The sequence below is a fragment of the Herpailurus yagouaroundi genome, unplaced genomic scaffold, assembly GCF_014898765.1.
Source record: "Herpailurus yagouaroundi ecotype Mexico unplaced genomic scaffold, PumYag 29, whole genome shotgun sequence".
In the NCBI taxonomy this organism is placed as follows: Eukaryota; Metazoa; Chordata; class Mammalia; order Carnivora; family Felidae; genus Herpailurus; species Herpailurus yagouaroundi.
In genome coordinates, this window is record NW_024412377.1 from 95,700,038 (window position 1) to 95,727,495 (window position 27,458).

At 37.3% G+C, this 27,458-nt stretch overlaps 2 protein-coding genes across 7 annotated transcripts in view; one reads left to right on the forward strand and one right to left on the reverse strand.

Moving 5' to 3' along the window:
• Positions 1–9,959, forward strand: part of ANKRD34B (ankyrin repeat domain 34B) — a 24,348-nt gene extending 14,389 nt beyond the window's left edge. For both annotated transcript variants that reach the window (XM_040449679.1, XM_040449670.1), the window contains one exon: positions 6,681–9,959. In XM_040449679.1, the coding sequence (XP_040305613.1) occupies positions 6,703–8,247 (1,545 nt within the window). In that variant the 5' untranslated portion in view covers positions 6,681–6,702 and the 3' untranslated portion in view covers positions 8,248–9,959. The remainder of the gene's footprint in view (positions 1–6,680) is intronic.
• Positions 1–27,458, reverse strand: part of FAM151B (family with sequence similarity 151 member B) — a 66,307-nt gene that overhangs the window by 7,966 nt on the left and 30,883 nt on the right. The window contains exons 6-8 of one of the 5 annotated variants that reach the window (XR_005782965.1): positions 21,576–21,683; positions 17,500–17,594; positions 13,277–13,407 (exon numbers count right to left, since the gene is read on the reverse strand). Coding sequence is in view for 3 of the 5 variants with exons in the window: in XM_040449693.1 (XP_040305627.1) it covers positions 22,265–22,424 (160 nt within the window). In the remaining 2 variants the exon portion in view is untranslated. Of the gene's footprint in view, positions 1–12,980; positions 13,408–17,499; positions 17,595–21,481; positions 21,684–22,148; positions 22,425–23,554; positions 23,614–27,458 lie in introns of those variants that run through there. The other 4 variants (XR_005782960.1, XM_040449713.1, XM_040449699.1 and 1 more) reach the window with 4 other exon arrangements.

Sequence of the window (27,458 nt, forward strand, 5' to 3'; positions counted from 1 at the left end):
GGGGGCTCTGCTTGGCCGGCGAGCCGCCCCTCCGCCCCGGCTCCCTCCCGCCAGTCCGTGGAGCGCGCACCGCCTCGCCGCCCTTCCTACCCTCTTCCGTGGGCCTCTCGTCTGCGCTTGGCTCCGGCGACTCCGTTCTGCTAATCCTCTGGCGGTTTTCTGGGTTATTTAGGCAGGTGTAGGTGGAATCTAAGTGATCTGTAGGATGCGCGGTGAGCCCAGCGTCCTCCTACGCCGCCATCTTCCCTCTCACCTAATTTTTTTTTTTCAACGTTTATTTATTTTGGGGACAGAGAGAGACAGAGCATGAACGGGGGAGGGGCAGAGAGAGAGGGAGACACAGAATCGGAAACAGGCTCCAGGCTCTGAGCCATCAGCCCAGAGCCCGACGCGGGGCTCGAACTCACGGAGCGCGAGATCGTGACCTGGCTGAAGTCGGACGCTTAACCGACTGCGCCACCCAGGCGCCCCAAATACGTTCTTTTAAAGAATAATAATAAAATAAATAAGAAACCACCCAGATTAGAAACAGAACATTAACCAAACCTTAAAATGAAAGCAATGTGTGTCCCTTCCTAATTGCATTGCTCTCCCTCCCCCCACCAAAAAGTAACTTTCCCTTGACTCCCGTGTTAATCATTACTTTTTTTTTTTAAGTTTCCCACTTGTATATGATCCTTAAGTAAATTGTTAAACTAGGTAGCAAGCACAAAATTAGTTGAACAAAGAAAGGCATATAGCACCGATATATGACTAAAGCTCTCAGGAGAAGGTAAGTTTAACAATCTATGGATCAGAGTTTGGCCCAGCGTTTATAAGAGCCCCCTCTGAGCAAGAGCAGGAGTCCTGGGAAACAAGGGGCTCACCATTATAGGGCTTCTCGCAGGGCTTCAGTATAGTCCAGGTTCTGGATATCCAAGGGGAATGAATGTTCAGTCCTTCTCCTCCTAGGCTCACCATGACTTATCCCCAGGTCTCGAAGCAGGTCAAAGCAGAACAATTGAGCAGAGCTAAAAATAGTGGCACCAGATGCCCCAGAAAGCAGAGTATGGAGGAGGGAGGAGAGACGTGGTCAGGACGAAGAAAGTAGAGATAAGAACTGAGGGCAGGCTCACCTGGGCATCTAGTTCTCAGTTAAGAAGATGGTAAAATGATAGTATGATCTCAGAGATGATGTCTGTGCACATCCATTATCCTGGCCCTTCACCATCTTCCTGGGATTTCTTGTGCTTCTCCTCTAAGATGATCTCCAGCCTCTGGTACCTTGTTTCATCTTTCTTGTTCTACTGTTTCATCTTGGTAGATTATATCCTTCAGTAGATTATTAAGAGTATATCTCCAATCTTGACTGATGGTTTGGCTAGATACAGAATTCTAAGCTGGGAAGCATTTTGCCTTCAGATTTTTAAAGACTTTCGTCCACTGTCTTTTACTATTGTTGATATATCTGAATCCACTGTAATTCTTGATACTTTGGCATGTGACTTATCCACCCCACTCCCCACCTCCTGCCCCCAAGCCTGTGAAGTCTTCTTTGCTTTCAGTGTTCTAGAGACTTACAACCATGTGCCATGGCCAGGGTCCATTTTCATCTATTGTGCTATGTTCTAATTGGACACCTTCAATTTGGAAACTCAAGTCACGCATGAAATTTTTCTTGATCTCAGGCATCATTTCCTTTCCTGCTTGCCCCTTCTCCCACCCCCACTATTTTTGTCTTGCCAGAACTTCTAGTAGTTGAATGTTCGATTTCCTAGTGTAGACCCCTAATTTTCTTTTTTTTCCTGTCCTGTTCTTTTTGCTTAACTGCTAGAAATTTTATCAACATTATCATCTAACCCTTCTATTGAGTTTTGCAGTTTGTATGGTGTTTTTATCTTTTGAGAACCCTTTTTATGGTCTCTGAGTACTCTTTTTTTTTTAAAGTTTATTTATTTTGAGGGGGGTGGGCAGAGATAAAGAGTGAGAGAGAATTCCAAGCAGCCTCCTCACTGTCAGTGCAGAGCCCAGCGTGGGGCTCAATCTCACAAATGGCAAGATCATGACTTGAGCCAAAATCAAGAGTCAGATGCTTAACCAACTCAGCCACCCAGGCACCCCCTGAATATTCTTTTTTCATAGAATCTTATTTTTGTTTCATGGTTACAACATCGTCTTATCTCTTTGAGGAATGTGAGGTTTCGAAATTTTCATTTTCCTGACTAATACCTGTTTCCTCCAAGTTGCCTTTTTTTCCTATTTGTTCTGGTCTCTATCTTTAAGGTAAGAGGCTTTTTTTGTTTTGTTTTGTTTTTTATTATCTGTTCATAATTAAAAGGCTTGATTTAAAAAGCTGATGAAGGGGCACCTGGATGGGTCAGTCGGTTAAGCTTCTGCTCTTGATTTCACCTCAGGTCATGATCTCATGTTTCGTGAGATCAAGCCCCACATTGGGCTCTGTGATGAAAGCTCAGATCCTGCTTGGGATTCTCTCTCTCTCTCTCTCTCTCTCTCTCTCTTTCTCTCTTTCTCTCTCTCTCTGTGCCCCACCCCTGCTCCCATGCATGCACTCTTTCTCTCTCTCTCAAATAAATAAATATTAGAAAAAATAAAAATAGGGCTGTGTGCTGACAGCTCAGAGCCTGGAGCCTGCTTCAGATTCTGTGTCTCCCTGTCTCTCTGCCCCTCCCCCACTCATGCTCTGTCTCTGTCTCAAAAGTAAATTTAAAAAAAATTAAAAAAATAAAAAGCTGATGAGAAGCCTTGAGCACATGGGTGAGGCTTGTAATCTTTCTTTTCTTTTCTTTTCTTTTCTTTTCTTTCTTAATTTTCTTTCTTTCTTTCTTTCTTTCTTTCTTTCCTTCTTTCTTCTTTCTTTCTTTCTTTCTTTCTTTCTTTCTTTCTTTCTTTCTTTCTTTCTTTTGTTTTTGAGAGAGAGAAAGTGAGAGAGAGCAAGCAAGGGAGGGGCAGAAAGAGAATCTGCCCAGCTCAGAACCAGACACAGAGCTCTATCTCACAACTGTGAGATAATGGCCTGAGCCTAAATCAAGAGCTGGCTGCTTAACCAACTGAGCCACCCAGGTGCCCCAAGGCTTATAATCTTTAAACCTCACTGCAGGATGATCTGGGTGGCGTGTAAAGGAATCCCTGTGGCTAGTACTCTTAGGTATTTTTTTTAAGACAGGTCAGATTCTTGAGAGGAGAGTATAATGATATTATACTGAATAATAAGGGTACAGCTACCAGGCTTCTTAGAGTTGCATTGGGGAGAAGGCTGTGAGTGCCTTCACTCGGTGGTCAGTAAGCATCCAATCACTTATTTCCTATTTTCTTGTCCTCAAATATGTTGGATGTCTTCCAGTCCAGAGGCCCTTCTGTTTCACCAGAATTTCTGGAGAATAAAACTCTGGACATCTCAGATGAGACGGGTAGTATCCTATCTCCTAGTGGCTTGGAGTGAAGGAATGACCTGAGGCAGTGCTTCTCAAATTTTAATGAACATCTAAATCACCTGAGGATCTAGTTAAAATGTAGGCTCTGGTTCAGTAGGTCTGGGATGGAGCCTAAGATTAAGCTTCAGGGAATGGTGTGCTGCTGGTCCAAGGTAGGGTCCCATTGTGAATAGCAAGGACTTAGGGATCTAACTGCTTCTCCGACAACTTTTCACCTAGTCCTCATTATTTTAGCCATTCAGTCCACCACCCACCCAGTTCTAGAGCTTCCTGCTTACTGCCTCTCTAGAGGATTCCGCAGTGGCTGTGGGCTTAGGTACCAGTTTTATCACGAATGACCTGAGGCACAGCCTTTCCAGGTTGGCTAGTTTGGTCACCACTGGTCCACCTGCTTTCTGGCTTCCAAATGTTGCTGTTGTCTTCTCTCCTTTTCGTGCTATCCTTGTGAATTTATGTCTTTTTAACAATTCTTCAGGCACCTGACTGGCTCAGGCAGTGGAATGTGTAACTCTTAATCTCAGGGTTGTGAGTTCAGTTCCCATGTTGGGTGTAGAGATTATTTAAAATAAAATCCTTTTTAAAAATTAAAAAAAAAAATTCTTTAGTTTCAGGGGATTGTTCAGGAAGGAGCAAAGTAGAGGTGTGTGTTCTGCCACGTTCACCCTAACTATTACCATCTGCTAAAATACTTTTCTAAAAGTTTGGCTACATCAGCATAAATAGAGCCTGATTTATGATAAATAACTGCTATTTTAAACCTCTAGGTTTTTGCACAAGGAACATTCTCTACTTCTCTCGTCCTACTTTGTCTGCCTACCAAACTCTTAGCAGTCCAAACCCAGCTCAGTTGGGTGGCCTCTGTGAGCCCCTCAGTCCCCAAGCCACCAAAGTCTGTATATTCTCCTGACTTTAACTCATAACCAGCTGCTTATATAGTGTCTCTTCCAAACAACTGAGTAAGCTCTTTAGGGCCAGGGCGTGTACCTTTGTAGCTCCGTGCCCAAGATATAATAGGAGCTTACAGCTGTTAGATTAAGTTCTGTGTGCATGCCTTCTTTCCCCCTTCATTTTCTTTCTGTTCTCTTCACCTCTTTTTCTGTTAAGAGGTCATTATACTTATTATCCATTCTATTATCCAATAAAAACTCATGTCCCGTATTGTTAATTTAAAAGTAAATGAGTAAAATAGGGGCGCCCTAACTCAGTAGGTTAAGCGTCCAACTTCAGCTCAGGTCATGATCTCATGGTTTGTGGGTTCAAGCCCCACACCAGGCTGTCTGCTGTCAGCACAGAGCCTGCTGTGGATTCTCTGTCCCCCTCTCACTGTCCCTCCCCTGCTTGCACACATGCATGCTCTCTCTCTCAAAAATAAACATTAAACAAATAATAGTAAATGAGTAGAATAAATAATACTTCTCAATTTCTAATACCTACTTCATTAAATAAAAGAGATTTAAATGTTATATAAACTTGGGGCACCTGAGTGGCTCAGTTGGTTGGGCATCTGATTTTAGCTCAAGTCATGATCTCATGGTTCGTGAGTTTGAGCTTTGCGTAGGGTGAGCTGGAGCCCAGCTTCAAGGGTGGGTGCTGACAGTGCGGAGCTTGTGTGGGATTCTTTCGCTCTCCCTCTGACTGTGCCCCTCGATCATTGTGCCCTCTCTCTCTGTCAAAAATACAAATAAGTAAATAAGTTTTAAATAAATAAATATAATATAAACTCCATTTGATTTTTCTCCCCAGCTCTAATCACTATTCAAAAACAAACATTTCCTCAGTTCTAGGTGAAGACATAATACACAATCTTTTCTTCCTTCCTTCCTTCCTTCCTTCCTTCCTTCCTTCCTTCCTTCCTTTCTCTTTCAGTAAGCTATACGCCCAGTGTGGGGCTTGAACTTACATCCCCGAGATCAAGAGTTGCATGTTCTACTGACTGAGCCAGCCAGAAGCCCCTAAAGACATAATTCTTACCAACTGATGGAATTATCTGTTGAAGGAGTTTGAATCTAAATTATTTAAATAAAAGTAATTTTTAGTTTTAAAGATAAAAAATAAAATGCTTAAAAAGACTACATGACCTCACTCACATTTCTAGCCTAGAACTTTTTCAGAGCAAATGTACTGTTGTCAAAATGTAACCCAACAGGGGCTCCTGGGTGGCTCAGTGGGTTGGTTAAGTGTCCAACTCTTGATTTTGGCTCAGGTCATGATCTCATGATTCGGGAGATTGAGCCACCCACTCAGGAACCCTGCCTCAGGCTCTGCCCTGACAGCAGGGAGCCTGCTGAGCTTCTCTCTTCCCCTGCTCATGTGCACTCTCTCTCCCTCTCAAAAAAAAAAAAAAAAAAAAAAAAGTAAACCAACTGAATGTGGCTGGCTTCATAATCTAGTGTTTGATTTAAATAATGAAATCAAGGAAAATGCATAATCACATGCCCACCATTCCCATCTCAGTGTGAGTTCCAGACATTATGTCAGTTACTTAATGTCTTGTAGTTCAAATGATTTTTCATCCTTTAAAAGAAACATAGAAATGCCCTCAAATTGAAAATCTAAGTAATCGTTGCATTTTTTTTTTAATTTTTTAACGTTTATTTATTTTTTTGGGACAGAGAGAGACAGAGCATGAACGGGGGAGGGGCAGAGAGAGAGAGGGAGACACAGAATCAGAAACAGGCTCCAGGCTCTGAGCCATCAGCCCAGAGCCCCACGCGGGGCTCGAACTCCCGGACCGCGAGATCGTGACCTGGCTGAAGTCGGACGCTTAACCGACTGCGCCACCCAGGCGCCCCTCGTTGCATTATTTAAGAGCACATTTAAGTAATTTAACCCTGAGAAGTTTTTAGATTAATCTGCCATAAATATGCTATATTTTAATTGATTCAGTTGCAATTACGCACACTTTTGGAATTTTTGCTTCAATTTACATTTTAGTATTTTTTAAAAAATATTTTTCAAAGTGGAAAATAAGTGCATTATTGTTTAATTATTGTGGAATTTAGGGAAGTACTCCATTGGTACTAGATCAAGATTTTGAAAGTAAATTTTAGTTTATAATTACCTAAAGGCTATTACTATTCTAAAATTTATTTTTATTTTGCAGTTCACTTTTTTGTTCTATATTAATAACATAATCTCCTTTATATACTGTTGCTCTATACATATATATTTCAGAAATTATCAGTAGCAACATGAATATAAATTGGGATTCCGGCTAATCTTTTGTACTTCATGTTCTTTGATAACCAGGTTTTGATTCTGACTTTTGAAGATGGATGAAGGTATAGAAATTTCGAGTGATGGAAATTCCCTGATCAAAGCAGTCCATCAGAGCCGGCTTCGCCTCACAAGACTCTTGCTAGAAGGTGGTGCATACATTAATGAGAGCAATGACCGTGGGGAAACACCTTTAATGATCGCTTGTAAGACCAAACATGTTGATCACCAGAGTGTCAGTAAAGCCAAAATGGTTAAATACCTGTTAGAAAACAATGCTGACCCCAACATACAGGACAAATCTGGGAAAACTGCTTTGATGCATGCTTGCTTAGAAAAAGCCGGTCCTGAAGTTGTTTCCCTGCTCCTAAACAGTGGGGCTGATCTCAGCTTGCAAGATCATTCTAGTTACTCAGCCCTTGTTTATGCTATAAATTCAGAGGATAGAGAGACCCTGAAAGTTCTACTTAGTGCTTGCAAGGCAAAAGGGAAAGAGGTCATTATTATAACAACAGCAAAATCACCCTCCGGTAGGCACACTACCAAACAGTACTTAAATATGCCTCCTGTAGATATGGATGGGAGTCATTCCCCAGCCTCCTGTGCCACTCCTTCAGAAATAGACATAAAAACAGCTTCGTTGCCACTTACACATTCTTCTGAAACTGAAATGACACTTTTTGGCTTTAAAGGTCTGGAGCCCTCAGGAAATAGTGATGACACACAGGACCCAGGCTCCCCTGTGAGGAAGCCTTCTATGGCCTCTAATGGGCCCAAGCTACCCCAGGCTCCAACCTGGATCAAGAGTCCTCCCTTATTCATGCACCAAAACAGAGTGGCCTCCTTGCAAGAGGAGCTCCAGGATATTACTCCAGAGGAAGAATTGTCCTACAAAACCAATGGGCTGGCACTTTCCAAGCGATTCATCACTAGGCACCAAAGTATTGATGTAAAAGACACTGCACATTTGCTGAGAGCCTTAGATCAGGCCTGCTCAAGAAAGATGTCATATGATGAAATAAATTATCAATCATTTTTTTCAGAAGGAAATCAGCAATGCATTGAAATCCCTGCTGAGCCAGATCCAGACTCTAACCAGACGATATTTGCTTCCACCTTAAGAAGTATAGTCCAAAAAAGAAACTCAGGGGCAAATCACTACAGCTCTGATTCCCAGCTCTCAGCTGGTCTTACCCCTGCAACTTTAGAAGATGGCAAAGCACTTATAGGAAAGAAAAAGATCCTCTCACCGTCTCCTTCCCTGTTGTCAGGGCCCAAAGAATTGTTGGAGAATATCTCACCAGGTCCCTTGAGCAGGAGAAATCATGCAATTTTAGAAAGGCGTGGTTCAGGAGCTTTCCCTTTAGATCACGGTATCACGCAAGCCAGACCAGGATTTCTGCCACCCTTAAATGTGAATCCTCATCCCCCCATCTCTGATATCAATGTCAATAATAAGATTTCCAGCCTCCTTTCTTGTGGTCAAAAAGTGCTAATGCCAACAGTTCCTATGTTCCCCAAAGAATTCAAAAGTAAAAAAATGTTGTTAAGGAGACAATCATTGCAAACAGAACAAATTAAGCAATTAGTAAATTTTTAAGAGATGACTAGAAAGCCCATTTTGTCCAAATGTCTACATCAGAGAAATATAGAACCTGAAAATAAATCTCAAATGTTCATCTTTTAAAATCTTATAATTGGTTAGTCAATAATTGTTTGAGGTATCAAAATATACTGTGTATCATATTAAGTACCGTGGACACACAAATAATACATAGTTTCTGCTAAGGAAATTCTCTCAAACAAAATTAAAGCTATACTTCTCAAAACCTCTAATATTTAACAATCTTCATATGGTCCAAGTTTTTAATTTAAGCAAAAATCAGCAAAAAAAAAAAAAAAAAGTCACATGTGGTAGAGATGACTTTAAAATTTTTTTCAGATTTTTCAGATATTTTATTAGGAAACACGGCATTCAAATCAATAAATATTTTTAACATTAAAAGTCAACAAATAAGATTGTAATTTTCCATGATGCCAAAAGCATAAAAAAAAAGGGACAGCTATTAAAATGTTCTATGAACAATAAGCCAAAGGTACAAAGCCTAAGGCATAAAGAAAGAATGAGCTAATTCTTAAAAAATGTTGACTGCAGGTAGGTGAAATCTAATTAAAATTAAAATTTTTTTTCTAATTCAAATTTTAAAAAGACCAACCTATTATAGTAGACTAGGCAGCCAATATTCGTATGGTCAGTTTAATCAACTCCAAGTGACAGATCAGTTTTACAAGCTAGTAATAATCTATGTGAAGTGCTGGTGTGCTGTTTTTTGCTTTGTTTTATTTTGATTTTAATGTACTTTCATGGAATTGTTTCTCCATATCTTTTAATTCCTGCTATTATTTTTTAAAGCCTATATATAGGTTCTCGACAACAAGATAAAGCAAAAGGTTTAAAAGCGTTATATCAAATTACTCTTGTCGTTCTAAGGACAACCAAAAAATGGGGATTTATCACAAATAGAAACTATATGCTTGCTTCGTTTTAGAAAAGAAAAGCCGATTATTAGATTATCTTAGATTAGCTAAAATTAAGAAAGCCAGTAGAAACTTAATTACAAAATATACTACATATTCGGCCAAAATTAAACAGTATCTTTAATTTCTAATATATAATCATTAGACATTTATATAATAAGAATAATAAGGGTAATTTCCTTAGCGTGACATTCCAATCACCTAGTATTTAGGACCTATGAATAACTTCTAATTAAATAAATGAATACCATGCTACTATCATAAAATGTTACAAAATGACTATATTATCTGTCTGATTTCAAAATGTGGTGTTTATACAAAAAATCCTCATTTCAATCTAGCAGTTTTACAACAAAGAATAAGTCAAATTATATAAAACCTGAGTATATTAATTTGATGACTGTCATATACAACTTTATTTCTTTGCCTATTAGTAGAGGAGATCCTAACAATTGGCATGATGCTTGGTAATTTGATATAAGCAAGTTGTAATGTACATGGTAATTATTTAATTTCTTGTGGCTTTTATTTGAAAAAAATAATTGGAGGTTTTCCATTTAATGTTTTGAAGAACAATAATGTAAATTACATTAGAAATATTTTTTGATTCAGAACTTAGAATTGTACCTGATGTTTATAGGTAGCTAAACCCTTTTTGCAAGTTTTAATATTGAGAAAAGTGCTTGGCTTTGAGTTGTAAGGATACAGTCTGGAAAAATATGTAAATAGAGTAGTTCATAAACAAAATGGTATCAATAAAGATTTTAAATGTTATTTTGATTATCATTGCTTTTTATTTATTTCAAATACTAATGATAAATATTTCAACATAATCTCAGGAGAAACTGTGCCACATATTACTTTGAGTAAATAGAAAACTAAGAAACAATAACTTCTGATGCAATTCACATACCAATGTGCAAAAAATATTTAATAGGATTAAAGTTCATTGAAGGTCATATTTATTTTACTTTTTTAATGTTTATTTGTTTTTGAGAGAGAGACAGACAGAGCATGAGCAGGAGAAGGACAGGGAGAGAGGGAGACACAGAGTCCAAAGCAGGCTCCAGGTTCTGAGCCGTCAGCACAGAGCCCCAAGCTGGGTGGAACCCATGAATGGCGAGATCATGATCTCAGCCAAAGTCAGACACTTAACTGATTGAGCCACCCAGGTGCCCCTGTTGAAGGCCATATTTAGAAGAGCTCTTAGTCTTCCATCAATCCTAAAAACATGTTAGGGGCTAAGGTTGCTTGAGTTAGTATGCAAAACCAACCTATGGGACTTTTCACTCTATTAAGTAGACTATATCACTGAGATCCCAATGGTAAGTCACAGATGTTTTCAACAGGAATCAGATATGTATACATGTGCTATATTTTAACTTAACGTAGAAGTATAATTTAACTTTAATTTCAAGGTATGATGACACTTCATTCATTAGTTTTACAGGTACCATTCTTAGTTACTTGTGGCTAGGATTTCCAAAGAGTACAGCTAATACTTATTCACAAGATAATTTTGGGGAGAACATAGGGCAGTCCTAGTTACAGAGACAAGTGGGGACAGTGTCCTATCCAAGCAGTGTCCAGGCAAGGTGGTGAACACCTGCCTGGCATATTCTTTGGTGGAGATGTACGCATCAGTTATCCAGTACCTGAACCATTTAAAATCTCAAATGATAAAACTACCCTTGTTCCACTTAAATATTCACTATGTAACCTTCTAATAATTTGATTCCCATGTAGCTTGTTTAAAGGGAAGAATGGCAAAAAAAATGGGGCACCTGGATGGCTCAGTTAAGCATCTGACTCTTGGGGCGCCTGGGTGGCTCAGTCGGTTAAGCGGCTGACTTTGGCTCAGGTCACGATCTCGCAGTCCGTGAGTTCGAGCCCCGTGTCGGGCTCTGTGCTGACAGCTCAGAGCCTGGAGCCTGTTTCGGATTCTGTGTCTCCCCCTCTTTCTGACCCTCCCCCGTTCATGCTCTGTCTCTCTCTGTTTCCAAAATAAATAAACGTTAAAAAAAATTTTTTTTTGAAAAAAAAAAAAATAAACGTCTGACTCTTGATTTTGGCTCAAGTCATGATCTTATGGTTTGTGAGATGGAGCCCCAAGTAGGGCACTGTGCTGACAGTGTAGAGCCTGGTTGGGACTCTCTCTCTCCCTCTCTGCCCCTCCCCTGCTTGCATACATGCACACACTCTCTCTCTCTCAAAATAAATAAATACACATTTTTTTTAAATAAAGGAAGAAATTAACTTGTCAGGATGATGACAATTGTATTAATCATGTTTTTTAATTTTGTTTATTTTCTGATGCTTTGATATCTTAGGGCCTTGTTGACAGTGGATGGACTGCCCCTCCCAAGGTTAGCTAATTCCTAGAGATAGAAAATAACTTGCCACAAAATGTGGCAAACCAACCAATGTATGCATTATGTATGCAATGCATACACAATGCAATTATGTATGCAAACTAACCAATCCAGAATCCATATACTCCAAATATCTCCTTTATCGGGCTCTCACAGGGCTCTCTCACTCAAGGCAACTACCCACCTGCCCTAATCAAGCCAGGATCAGGTACCAAACAACCAGAGACAGCTCCTACACCTCAGAAACCACCAAAATTATTCAAACTAGCCAATCCTAAGCCTGCTTACCCTGCCTCATTCATTCTTACAGAAACCATAATGAAGGGTCTTTCCCAAGTTTTCCCCTTACTACTCTGCCTCCAGGCAGACCCTGGTACTTTCCCACATTGGCCCTATGTGATGTAGAATGCTTGCCTCCTCTTGGGAATTTTAAGTAACAAACTACATTTTTCAATACAACTGTCTCCTGATCTGTTGGCTTCAACATATGTGAATAGTAATAAAACCTACATTTTAAAACAAGAAGGCACAGTCTTCTTGGAAGTCACGATTTACTGGAGCTCCCCATTGGCCTTCCCATGGTGACATCCTATCTCCTTGTATACCTTCTTTGAATGTCTACAATTCTTTTTTTTTTTTAAGTTTATTTATTTATTTAAGTAATCTCTACACCCATTGTGGGGCTCAAACTCATGACCCCGAGATCAAGAGACACACACTATCCCCCCAACCCCTGACTAAGCCAGCCAGGCCCCCCTGAATGTCTACACTTCTTAAAGGGAAGTCCAGGAGAGGAAAATCTGGCAAGAGTAGCTAACACAACAAATCACAACAAAAACAATTTAAAAGAATTTCAATTAGCTGAAACATTGGATCAAAGTATAAGGATCATGAGTAGGCTACATTTAGGTTTTAAAAATCAATTGCTTAAGATTAGAAAATCAATAATTTACATGGAAAAACTCTAACAGTTTTAGTTAGATACTAAGTTAACAAGTTTGTCAGGACTCCTAACAAAGCTAAGACTATATTGTTAAAAGATTAACCAGTTTCTACTAGTAAATCTTACTACTGGTAGAGCAAATCTGAAATAGTTTTTTAATTCTAGATAGCACATCGTACAATATATATGTAAGAAATAAAGATAATAAAAAATCTAGGAAAAAAACGTTAAAAGAGGTGAAAGAATTGATATCATTTAGCCAGAAGATAAAAGACTCAATTGAGATTAAATAGCTGATCTTAAATACGGAAGGGACTGAAACACTGACTTAGTCTAGAATCCTCCAAATTAAGATAAACTGGCACCAGAAAATTCAAGTCACAGAAATATATTAACGCTTTAGTTCCTAGAGCAATTTATCTACGGAAAACTCTGTCCAAGGAAGATATGAACCACATTTTTTTGGAAACAGGCAGAGGATGGATGTTGATCAGAGATTTAATGAGATTCATTTTAATGAAAAATCTTTAAACTCTTTTTAAAGATTGAGACAGTCTATGTATTAACAATTCTAGATTCAGTGGGAAAAGTTGAAATTAATGATTGAACTTAGTTACATTTTTGGACTTCAATCACATACATGACTTCTTAGTTTTATTTTCATATTCAATAAGTATTGGTTATAGTGGCAGAAATTTAAATTTTGATTGTCAGGCAAAAACACTTTCCAAAGGTTCTTCTTACCAATTTCAAAACAAAAAATTGCTATTCTGTACCTGCAACTTTGAGTCCTATTAATATGGAGAATTTGGGACGCCTGGGTGGCTCAGTCAGTTGAGCATCCAACTCTTGATTTTGGCTCAGGTCATGATCTGGCGGTTTCTGAGACTGAGTCCCACATTGGGCTCTGTGATCACAAAACAGAGCCTGCTTAGGAGTCTCTCTCTCCTCTCTCTCTCTCTGCCCCTCCCCAGCTCATGCATTCTCTCTCTCTCTCTCTCTCTCAAAATAAAATAAACATTTTTTAAAAACCTGGAAAACTTTAAAAATGCTAATTCTTTTAAAATAACAACAAACCCATTCATGTTAGAATAAATAACTATATTTTCCAAAATATACTTAGTGAAAAGAGTGGTATTGTTTTATGGTTTCACAAATCCCTTTAATCCTTGGCTTAATAGAAAACAGCTGGATTGTCCTGTTTCTGCATTCAATCTGTTATAATATGTTGTTTTAGTTGAAACATATGAAGAAAACATGGCTTCACACAAATGTATAATTGTAAAAGGAAGAAATAATGGGCTTTTCAGATAATTGTGGATAGTCTTCTTTGATACTATACTTAAACTTGGGTAAGTGGTAGTTTCTTAAAAGTTTAGCTATAATGTGGAATCTGAAACTACATCAATGAATTTTCATATTCTATTACACTATATTCACTGTACTATCTTGCAATTTGAATGGATTCCTTACTCATGCAAGGTTTTATAATATCATGGACTAGTCATTTGGAAAATAATGAATCTTTGAGTTATTCAGATCTTCCAAATATTGACACATTTTATTATAATACATTATGTTATATTAAATTATATTAAAAATAACATTTATTAATATTGCCACTGATATCAGAAAAAAAGTCTTTTAAGCATTGGGAATTGTCAGGTTCACAATGATGGATTCAAGTTTATTCAAATTCTAATTTTTCATGTAAAAGCTCAGGTTTTGTAACTGGCAACAGATACTGTCAGTTGTTTTCCTCAAAGTGACAAACTTGCTTTGTTCATTTTTGAGAAAATATTTGCCAAATACCCAAGACTGAATAATTAGTCTGTCAGTTGTTCTTTCCAGGAAATATTTTTCCCATGAAAAAAAATGACTAGCTCTGTTTGCAACATGTGCTTTTCTTTAGGACAACCACTGAATTTCAGTATACAGGAGAACTATTCTGTGTTTACCTCCCATTTTGTCACACAGACTACATTAAAGAGGCAAGATGTTAATAAATGTTCAATAATAATTTTTGCTGAATCATTGATGATACTTCTAAGTCTTTTTTTTTTTCCTTTCTAATGTGAGTGTGTGGCAGTGGAGAATATGATTGCTAACTGATGCCATGAACTTGATTTATACTAAGACATCAACAGTTTCACCCACCATTGTTTTTCCAACATCATCGTATTTACACGAAACAGACAAATCCTGTTTTTTGTGTGTGAAATAATAACAATTTCACAAATGGTTTTGACCTCATGAATCTCCTGAAAGGGTCTCAGGGGCACTGAGGGGTTTGTGCGCCACACTGTAAGAATAACCGGTCTAAGAAAATTACTGAGGTTTTGTGTTACCCGTCCATCCATCCATCCATCCCATTTGTTAGGGGCCTATTCTGACCAGACATCATATAAAAATGAATAGTTTCTTCCTCTAAAACAACACAGCTGAGAACAAAACACAAACCTGTAAAATAATTATAATCCAGCAGAGAAGGTACCTCAGGAGAAAGCCCACAGGTCTGCCTGGGGAAGTCATGAAAGACTCCTTAAAAAACCTAGGTTTAGGGGCTGAGCTCAATAGGCTCTGTGAAGAGGTCATGGCTCTCTACTTTAATCCAGAGTTTTTGATCATCTCTTGAATTCACAAAGTAGCAAAAGACTCTCACAGTCAATATTTCGGTTAAGATTTTCAAACTCTTATTACATTCTTTCATCCCAAGGAAAACATAAAGAAAAAGGCAATGACCAGTCTTAATGAACATTCTGTAGTGGCAAGCAAGCCCAGAAGAGTTCAGCCACGAGATTTAGTCAGAGTGATTCCTTTCTTAGGCAGAAGCATAGAAACAAGAACCTCCCTACAGGGCAGGAGGCTGAGTGGGCCCCTTTCAAGTCCTGTTTTCTCTCTTCACTGATGGTGGGACTGTGGAAATAGTTATATTATTGAAAATTATGGAATAATTAAAATATGTAGTAAAGTAGCAATTACTTAGAGAGTCTTTAAGAAACTGGTCCAGTTAAAAAAAAAAAAGAGCATCCTTTCTAAAGTTAGAGTAGGAGGTGAGTGAGTTAAGGGACAGGCAGATGGGGTTTTCAAGCATTCTTTCCAAGTTGGTATAAAAGAGCAATATCAACAAATAACTGAAAAGTATAGTTACACGTGGCCTCTGTCCTATCTTGTTTGGGTTAGTAGCACCACTTGACCTTCTGTTACCTAGCAAACAATATATTCGCAGTGTGCCTGAGTGGCTCAGTCAGTTAAGCATCCAACTTCGGCTCAGGTCATGATCTCATGGTTCACGGATTCAAGCCCTGAGTGGGGTTCTGAGCTGACAGCTCAGAGCGTGGAGCCTGCTTCAGGTTCTGTGTCTCCCTCTCCCTCTATGCCCCTCCCCTGCTCACACTCTGTCTCTGTCTCTCTCTCAAAAATAAACATTAAAAAATTTTTTTAATTAAAATATAGATTCGCTAGATTCTTCCCTCTCTCCCATACTCTCCATTCAACGAGCTTAAAAACTCTTACAAGTTCTCCCTTTGTAACCTCTTTCCTCTGTTTCTTGAGCATTTCCATCTGCTTTTGCTACCACCTTAATTCAGGGCTTCATCTCCCTTAACTTCAAGAATTCCAAATCTTCTCCTGCCATTATAAACACCTTTCTAACACTCAAAACCGGTATTAAAACTCCCCTACTTAAAATGGTGCAATGAGTGATTCCTATGGCCTAAGAGAAAAGGAGCCAGCTCCTTGGCTCAGAAAATGAATCTGGCCCCTGCCTCAGTGCCCAGCCTCATAGTATGGTGTCTTTATAAACTTTTTTAACAGGTCAGATAAGTCTCTTCCCTCACTTAGAGTTCCTCTGCGCGTGTGCCTCTGTCTGAAAGACCCTTCCCTCTCTTACTCTACCTAGTGAATCTTACTCATTCAAGACACACCTTTAAGTGTTTTCTCTCAATTAGAACAAAATGCTGTTGCCACAACCTGGTGTATAGTTCCATCAGAGGAGTTACAGCAAATATCCAACTTATTGTCTACAGATCTCTCTTCCTAGATTTTAAGATCCTTGAGGCAGAAATCATTTCTGAATTATTTGCACAGCTTCAGTCCATCAGACATCAATTAAATGCCTGCCTCTTCCTTCCTCTCAGTATTCCTACTAAGCCCTGAAGACACAAGTGACTGGACAAACCGAGGTCCTTGCCCAAAGGATGTTAGATACAAAGAAGGGAGAGAAGCAATCACAGTCACAAGTAAAAGAATGACACTGGTGTGGTACACTGGACACTAGAACAAAGACCCTGAGCTCCTGCTGCTGAGGTCCCAAGAACTCCTAGATCCTGTCCGGCTTCTTCCAAGACCTGGTTATCAGGTGCTCTTGGTTTCATTTATTCATTATACTCCCATTTTCTAGATAAAAAGTTCTTCAGTGCTACTATCTTCATCTTTCTATCAGTGAACTTTTCCTTGCATTGATTCACGGATTTATTATTATAAGCAGATTGTAGGCTCTTACTAGGCAGGCTCATACCTTAAATTTCAAGATGAGAGATAGGGCATTTTTCTATATATTCACTAGGTACTTAATTTTTATAATTACAGGGAAAAACCCCAAGATTTTAACTCCAACAAACAAGCAAGTAAGCAATCTGTTGTGAATAATCTTTAACAATTTCCCACTTGGTAAATGAGTATATATCTGACTAATTAGTAATGACATCACTTTTACAGGGCCATATCAACCATACTTTTTTTTTTTTTTAGTGTTTATTTTTGAGAGAGAGAAAGAGTGTGAGCAGGGGTAGGCAGAGAGAGAGGGAAACACAGAATCCAAAGCAGGCTCCAGGCTCTGAGCTGTCAGCATGGAGCCCAATGTGGGGCTTCAACTCATGAACCATGAGATCATGACCTGAACCAAAGTTGGATGCTTAACTGACTAAGCCACCCAGGCGCCCCTCAACCGTACTTTTCAAAGCTCTGATTTTTTTTTTGAACAATTGGATCTCTGTACCAAAGTCTCTTCTAGGACCAGGATTGCTCTGCCAAACTTGGGAAATAGCCCTTGGATGCCATGAGTTCTCAACACCAAACATTAGACTTGAGAACCTGGAGGGGAAAAATAAGTTATACATATTTTGTGTCTGGGAACTTCTTCCCAAATATTTTCCTATGTATACAAATGCATATAATGTCATATAACTTTACATAACTAGGATACCAAACCTGTGTTTTGCAGCCTGCAAGATAACATCTTTCCATATTGATAAATGTAGAGTCTCACTGTTCATATAGTATTGTATTGCATTCTCCTACATTAAGGCCTTTTTATAATTATTTATTTGTTTGTTTATTTATTTTTAATGTTTACTTATTTTTGAGACAGGGAGAGACAGAGCATGAACAGGGCAGGGTCAGAGAGAGGGAGACACAGAATCTGAAGCAGGCTCCAGGCTCTGAGCTGTCAGCACAGAGACCGACGCGGTGCTAGAACTCATGGACTGCGAGATCATCACCTGAGCTGAAGTCGGCCGCTTACCCACTGAGCCACCCAGGTGCCCCTATAATTATTGTTTATTAACTAAGTTATGAAGTGTCTGTTCTTTTGCCCATTTTTAATTGAGTTGTTTAGCTTCTTTTTAAGAATTAGTTTATAGGAGTTCTCCAAAGATTCTGAGTATGAGACCTTTGTCAGATAGGTATTAATGGAGTCTTTTAATGAGAAGTGTTAAATTTTGATAAAGCCTATTAACCCATTTTTTTCTTTTTTTTAATGTTTTATTTATTTTTGAGAGAGACCTTGAGCAGGGGAGGGGAGAAAAAGAGGGAGACAGAGGACCCGCAGCAGGCCCTGTGCTGATGGTAACGAGGCCCATTCAGGGCTCTAACTCAGGAACCCTGAGATCACAACTTGAGCTGAAGTCAGACACTCAACAAAATAAGTCACCCAGGCACCCCAATCAATTTTTTCTTTTATGATTAGTGTTGTGTTATGAGACATCATTGCCTTGGATGTGGGGGAAATAGGAAAAAAATTGGGAACATCTGACAATTTTATATGTCAATTATACCTCTACAAAGCTGTAATTAAAAAAAGAAATTGTTGCTTACTCCAAAGTCACAAAAACATTCTCCTTCATTCTCTTCTAAATCCTTAATTTTAGTTTTCACATTTGGACCTAAGATTCAAGTCAAATTATTATTTGTGTATGGTATGAAGTAGGGATCAAAGTTATTTTTTTTCCATGTGAATATCCACTAATAATTTATTTTCAACAGCATACATTTTATAATTCCCTTACATATTTTTGTTCCCCAAAACAATTTAAAATACAGCTCTAAATCTTTTTTTTTAGTCTTTCAACATTTTTTATTATATCATTAAAAGTATCATTTATAAAATTTCCATTTTTTAAAATTAGGATATAGAGATGAATTAGAATTTGTACCTTGACTCTATAAGGCAACTGATGAATTCTTTGTTTTGTTTTGTTTGTCTTTTCAAAACTTCTTTTATTTTATTTTATTTTTTTTTAAATTTACATCCAAATTAGCATACAGTGCAACAATGATTTCAGGAGTAGATGCCTTAGTGCCCTTACCCATTTAACCCATCCCCCCTCCCACAACCCCTCCAGTAACCCTCAGTTTGTTCTCCATATTTATGGGTCTCTTCTGTTTTGTCCCCCTCCTTGTTTTTATATTATTTTTCTTTCCCTTCCCTTGTGTTCATCTGTTTTGTCTCTTAGAGTCCTCATATGAGTGAAGTCATACGATTTTTGTCTTTCTCTGACTGACTAATTTTACTTAGCATAATACCCTCCAGTTCCATCCACGTAGTTGCAAATGGCAAGATTTCATTCTTTTTGATTGCCAAATAATACTCCATTGTGTATATAAACCACATCTTCTTTATCCATTCATCCATCAATGGATATTTGGGCTCTTTCCATACTTTGGCTATTGTTGATAGTAAATACAGCTTTAAATCTTAATCTAAGTGATACTCAGCTGATAAAGTTCTCAAAATAAAAGAATTTTGCCTTAAGATTAATATTTTTAAAACTATTATCAAGGGTCAAATAATCAAGTAGCAAAAATAATCTTCTGGACAAATGAAATTTTATTTAAAACCTCATTGAAATACAGTTCATTTAGAAAATTTGTAAACTAAGCTTTACTTTTTATTATAATTTTAAATTATTCTTTGTTCCAATTGTTAAAATTTTGTAATTATAAAATTTTATCTTTTGTTTTTGGCAAACAACCATAGAAAGTGAAGTTTTAGATATTATTTGACAAATAGGACTGTATTTAGTTGGAGCTAAAATTTAAAGTGGAAATATAATTGTCTTCTTTAAATACTTTTATATCTACAATGTTTCATGTTATACTACTCACTGTATTTATCTACAATGGATATGATCATATGACAAGTCTAGAAGAAGGGAACTAACTTTGTCTGTTGAGTACTTACTATGCGTTGAGCATTGAGCTAGATCCTCTATTACATGAATCTCAATCTTCATAACAACCACAAGAAAATCCTCATTTTCCCTCCATTTTTTAGATAAGGAAATCAAGATTCAATGAGGTTAAATATTTCCAAAAATCTATAGCTAGTAAGGGACAGAGGTGGGGCTGTAAGGGAAGTCTATCTGAATTCAAAATTATATTTTCACTATATACCACTTTATCTTCTGGGAGAAAATGGCTGATAAACCAAGGCAAATTACATATCTTAGGACATTCATTAGTAAGTTTCTTTTTAATAAATGAAAGAAGTACATATTTTTCTGAATACCTTGCTCAAGACTAAGCCACATACTATAAAGGACAGTTAAGAATGCACCCTTACCATGAAAGGCTTTATAACCTAGCTGAAGAAATATAACTAACATGTATGACATAATTAGTGAACAATATTAAATAGTTAAAATGAACTGTTAAAGGAAGGTCTGGAGACCATTGATGTTGCAGGCATTTTTGAAATGAAGCACTGAAGGTGGGCTACATTGTGGATGGTCTTTAAGAGTAAAATTCAATAAAGTTGCATGTAAGAGGCCCCTGGAGGTTTCTAATTTGCAAGAGGCACTTATAAAAGCTTTCTTCAGCAGAAATACTCAGAGCATCTCTGAGTAGAGTGTGAACAATGAAGACATGAAGAACAAGTTTCTGAAGTTCTAGCAGTAAAATAAGGGCCTGAACTAAGGTGGTGCTGGTGAGAAATGAAAATCAAATGATGTGTCACTAGGATTAAAATTCTACTCTTCAAGCTTCTCTGGAAGATAGTGTGAAGGTTCCTCAAAAAATTAAAAATAGAACTACCCTATGACCCAGCAATAGCAGTGCTAGGGATTTACCCAAGGGATACAGGAGTGCTGATGCATAGGGGTACTTGTACCCCAATGTTTATAGCAGCACTCTCACCAATAGCCAAATTAAGGAAAGAGCCTAAATGGCCATCAACTGATGAATGGATAAAGAAGATGTGGTTTATATATACAATGGAATACTACTTGGCAATGAGGAAGAATGAAATCTGGTCATTTGCAGCAATGTGGATGGAACTGGAGGGTATTATGTTAAGTGAAATAAGCCAGGCAGAGAAAGACAGATACCATATCTTTTCACTCATATGTGGATCTTGAGAAGCTTAACAGAAGACCATGGGGGAGGGAAAGGGGAAAAAATAGTTACAAACAGAGAGGGAGGAAGGCAAACCATAAGAGACTCTTAAATACAGAGACCAAACTGAGGGTGGATGGGGGTGGGGGAGATTGGAAAATGGGTGATGGGCATTGAGGAGGGCACTTGTTGGGATGAACACTGGGTGTTGTATGTAAGCCAATTTGACAATAAATTGTATCATAAAAAAAAAAAGAAACCATGTGGCTAAATAAAAAAAAATATGCTCTCCAGTAGTATTGTACTCACTATAGATAAAATATTATGATGGAAATAAAGAATACAAAATACATACACAGTTGCCAGCATGCTCCCAACAATATGGAAATGTTAGATCCATCTAATTTAATCTATATTGTTTTCAGTAAGTGGATTTTATTCTGTCATGAGAAAGGTGCTCACCTGTGTGAAAGTTAGAACATTTTTAAAGCCCTCTTACTCTTCTGTAATTTCTGAAATAACCAGTTCTCCAGGAAAAAAGAAAGAGGGTGCCAGAGTTTTGTTGAACCTCTGTAATACAAGTGGCAACAAAATGTGATTTATATCCAAGCTATAACATGTAAATTCTTTCAATTACCTTCGGTATATCAAAATCATATTTTTATAAAGGTTTTTAAAGCATAATCTTCCTAAATTATTATTAGAACAGGCCCACTGAAATATCTTATTTCCAAATCTTTTTTTAAAAATTTTAATGTTTATTTATATTTGAGAGAAAGACACAGCATGAGTGGGGTAGAGGCAGAGAGCGACAGAAGCAGGCTCCAGGCTCTGAGCTGTCAGCATAGAGCCTGACATGGGGCTTGAACCCATGAGCTGGACATGGGGCTTGAGCCCATGAGCTGTGAGATCATGACCCAAGCCAAAGTTGGACACTTAACTGACTGAGCCACCCAGGCACCCCTCTTCTTTCCAAATCTTTTAAGTAAGTACAGTATCATAAGGATATATGCCTAATAAAGTAAGCACTAAGTGTTCTTTGATTAGATGATGTGGAGAATAAATCAATCATCATAATTTATGTGGTAATTAGTTCAGACCAAAGCAGGGGATTATGAAACCAAAACATGAAATAACTTAGAAGAATCTTCTTAGAGATTAACTTTGACTCCAATGGCTTGTTTAAATTCATGGTTTTGTGGTTCCAAGATGTCATAGAAAACTTGTTTTTTGTCAAAATGGTCTCTAATGCAAAGTAAATCTTCAATGGAATAGTTATCATTTTTCCCAGTCCAAATAGTCAGGCTGTACCTGCATTAAAATAAAACAGAATTATACAGTGAAAAGTAAAAGATAAGAAACAGTGATGAGGAATTCCAATAAGCCTAAAAATAGTTACTCTCATTTATCTTTAACCCAAATTCACACAGACAAAAAAATTAATTAGCAGTGCTAGAACATATAGTTTCTGTTTCATCAACATCAAAAGGACTAGAGAGAAAAAAAAAATTCACATTGCTGTCAGCTAAATTAGGTAACTGCTATATCTGAGTTACAGGAATGTTAAATGGCTTTGGAAACCCAGACTGGTAACACTGAAAATGGGCCAAATTTTGGACAAAAAAACTAAAGAGATTGTATTGCTGATCAAGGAATCTGTTCCCTACACAAAAGCTACAGCTCTAACTTGGTTTTTTTTCAGCAGGCTGGGTAGAGTCAAAAGCATGACTGCAAGAGATTATGAAGAGATGTAAATGTCACTGACATTACCAACATTCATATTCACTTATAAATGGCCCTGCTCTCCCTTCTGGTCGGTGGTGGGGTCGGGGGGGGGGGGGTTATATGAGATATAAGAATGCCAAGAGAATGTCACTAAGGATGCCAAACAGAATAAATTCAGATCCATTTCTGGAGTTAAAAAAACAATAATAACATATGCAGATTTATTATGGATGTGAAGAATATATTCAGAATTTTAATGTTACTTAAATTGTATATTCTTTAAGTAAACATTACTTCTATTAAAGTACTCTTGTCACAGTGCACCTGAGTGGCTGAGTTGGTTAAGCATCCAACTCTTGATTTTGGCTCAGGTCATGATCTCACAGTTGATGGAATCAAGCCCCGCATCAGGCTCTGTGCTAGCAGCATGGAGCCTGCTTGGGATTCTCTCTCTCTCTCTCTCTCTCTCTCTCTCTCTCTCTCTCTCTCTTTCTCTGCAACTCCCTTGCACAGGCTCTCTCTCACTCTCTTTCTCTCTCAAAATAAATAAACTTAAAAAAAACTCTTAAAAAATCCACAATACTCCTAATGCATCAGAGACTGAGAAAATGCAAAGCTGGTAAGTAGCTTCACATTTGTTTTCCCCATAAACATGTCAGAATCCGGGAAGAAATCTCCAAAGCACCGCTTCTACTATTAATAAGAAATAATCTAACCAAGGTATATGTTCTTGCTATGTTGACATATTCCTGTCCTTAAGGATGGTGACATCATTCTGGAAATGTAACAGAGAAAAGTATTTTGAATTTCATTCCATAGCAGCATTATGTGGCAAACCAAAAAGAAATTTTAAACTACAAGTGAGGATACACACACACACACACACACACACACACACACACACACACACACAAATAGGAATTACTTTACAAACTATATTTCTTATGACTTACCAAGACTGAATCAGAAATAAATTAAAAATATGGATAGATCAATTACTAGTAAAGAAATTGAATCAGTAATTAAAAACTTCCTAATGAAGAAAAGCCCAGGACCAGGTGGCTTCACTGGTGAATTTTCTAAACATTTAAAGAATTAAAACCAATTCTTCTCCAACTTTTCCAAATAACTGAAGAGAAGGAAACAATTCTAAATTTATTTGACAAGATCAGCATTATCCTGACACTAAAACTAGAAAAGAACACTACTAAAAAGGAAATCTATAAACCAATATCCCTGATGAATACAGATGTAAAAGTTCCCAGTAAAATACTACCAAATTGAATTCTGCAGCACAATAAAAGATCATACACCATGATCAAGTGGGATTTATCTCTGTGATGCAAAGATAGTTCAACACACACAAATCAATCAATGTTACATGTCACATTTAATAGAATGAAAGAAAAGAATCATATGATCATTTCAGTAAGTACAAAAAAGCATTTGACAACATTCACCACCCACTCATGATAAAAACTCAGTAAATTAGGCTCAGAAGGAACATATCTCAACATAATAAAGGCCATATATGACAAGTCCACAGCTAACACCATACTCAATGGTGACAGGATGAAAACTTTTCCTCTAAGATCAGGAACAAGACTAGGATGCTCACTCTCACCACTCCTATTCAACACAGTACTGGAAGTCCTAGCTACAGCAATCAGGCAAGAAAAAGAAGTAAAAGCTATAAGAATTAGAAAGAAAGAAGTACAATTGTCTCTGTTTGCAGATGACATACTTTTATACATAGATTTGGTATAAAGACTCAACCAGAAATCTGTTAGATCGAATCAATGATTTCAGTAAAGTTGCAGGATACAAAATTAACATACAAAAAAAAAATCAGTAGCATTTCTATACACTAACTGAAATTTCTGAAAAAGAAATAAAGAAATTGATCTCATTTACAACATCAAAAACAATAAAAGACATAGGAATAGATTTAACCAGGAAATGAAAAATTTTTATGCTGAAAACTGTAAGACATGGATGAAAGAAATCAAAGAAGACACAAAGAAAAGGAAAGGTATCCTGTCTTCACATAGTGGAAGAATTAATATTATTAAGATGTTAATCCCACCAAAAGATTCAATGCAATCCCTATCAAGATTCCAATGGCATTTTTTACAGAAGTAGAAAAAAAATTTCCTAAAATTTATATGGAACCATGAAAGACCCTGAATAGCCAAAGAAATCTTGAAAAAGAAGAATAAAGCAGGAGGCATTATACTTCCTGATTTCAAGTTATACTATATAGCAATAGTCATCAAAACAGTGTGGTATTGGCATAAAAACAAATAGACAAAGAGAACAGAATCAAGAGCCAAAAAATAAACCCAAGTATAAACTGCCAACTAGTATTTGACAAGGAAGCCAAGGATATTCAAAGGAGAAAAAAAGTCTCTTCAATATATGGTACTAGGATAATTGGATAATCACACGGAAAAGAATGAAATTGAACCTATATCTTAAACCAGTCACGAAAATTAACTTGAAATGGGTTAAAGACTTAAAAATAAGACCTGAAACCATAAAACCCCTACAAGAAAACATAGGAAAAAAGCTCCCTGACATAGGTCTTGGTAATGATTGTTTGGATATGACACCTAAAGTACAAGCAACAAAATAAAAAATAAACAGGTGGGATTAAATCAAACTAAAAAGGTTTCCCCACAGCAACAAATTTAAAAAACAACTTAGGGAATGGGAAAAAATATTTGCAAACCGTATATTAGGTAAGGAGTTAATATCCAAAATACATAAAGGACTAACAGCAAAAAAAACTAACAGCGATAAATTATAGCAAAAAAAAACCATCAAATAGCCCAATTTAAAAATGGGGAAAGACATTTTTCCAAAGAAGATATATGAAAGGCCAACAGGTAATGAAAAGATACTCAACACCACTAGTCATTATGGAAATGTAAATCTAAACCACAATGAGGGGCGCCTGGGTGGCGCAGTCGGTTAAGCGTCCGACTTCAGCCAGGTCACGATCTCACGGTCTGTGAGTTCGAGCCCCGCGTCGGGCTCTGGGCTGATGGCTCAGAGCCTGGAGCCTGTTTCCGATTCTGTGTCTCCCTCTCTCTCTGCCCCTCCCCCGTTCATGCTCTGTCTCTCTCTGTCCCTCCCCCGTTCATGCTCTGTCTCTCTCTGTCCCAAAAATAAATAAATGTTGAAAAAAAAATTAAAAAAAAAAATCTAAACCACAATGAGATATCACCTCATACATGTTAGTATGGCCATCATCAACAAGGTGCAAGATAACAAATGCTAAGAAAAGGGAACCCTTGTGCACTATTGGTAGGATTATAAATTGGTGCAGCCACTATGAAAAATAGTATGGAGGACCCTCAACAAAATAAAAATAGAACTACCATATGATCCAGCAATTCCACTTCTGGGAACATATCCAAAGGAAACAAAAACATCAATTCAAAAACATCAATTCAAAAAAATATCTGGACAATAAATTTCATATATAAATAAAAAAAAATGAATAAAAAATAAAACAGATAAACTGAACAGAACTAAAAAAAAATAAAAATAAAAACAATAAAAATAAAAGAGAAAAAAAAGAAAAAAAAATATCTGCACCCTCATGTTCATATCAGCATTATTTACAATAACAAAGACATTGAAACAATCATGTCCATCAATAGATGAAGGGATAAAAAAGTTGTAGTATATACATATATACAATGTAGTATTATTCAGCCATAAAAAAATGGGGAAATCCTACCATTTGCAACACGATGGATGGACTTTGAAGGCATTATGCTAAGTAAAGCAAGTTAGACAGGAAAAGAAGTACTGTACAATCTAACTTATATGTAGAAACTAAAAGAAAAACAAAACCTTCACAGAAAAAGAGATCAGTCTTGTGGTTACCAGAGGTCGAGGCTGGGGAAGGGGTAATAGAGGAAGGTGGTCAAAGGTATAAACTTCCAGTTATAAGATAAATAAATACTAAGGATGTAATGTACAAAATGATGAGTAGAGTTAACACTACTGTATGATTACATAGGAAAAGTGTTTAGAGAGTGAATTCTTTTTTTACAAAAAAAAGGTTATTTCTTTATTTTGAGAGAGAGAGAGAAAGAGAGAGCACAAACAGGGGGAGGAGTAGAGAGAGAATTCCAAGCAGGCTCACACTGTCACACAGATCCCAACGCAGGGCTTGATCCCATGAACTGGGAGATCATGACCTGAGCTGAAATCAAGAGTAGGATGCTAAATCAACTGAGCCACCCAGGTGCCCTGGGAGTAAATCCTAAGAGTCCTCATCACAAGGGGAATTTTTTCCTTTTCCTTTTTTTCTTTTTACTGTTATTTATATGAAAAGATAAAGGTTTGCTAAACCTATTATGATAATCATTTCACAATAAATGTAAATCTAACTATCATGGTGTATATATTGATGTATTTCAATTATTTCTAATAAAACTGGAAAAATACTTTAAAAACCCTATATTTTTGCTAAAATGGCATCTATTACTTTATTTGAACACCATGGTGACACAGATACGGATTTAGATTAAAAAAAGAGCTCTACAAAGTTACTGTACCTCTTTTAATCCTCCCTCTATTATATTTAAAGTGAAATAGGGGGGC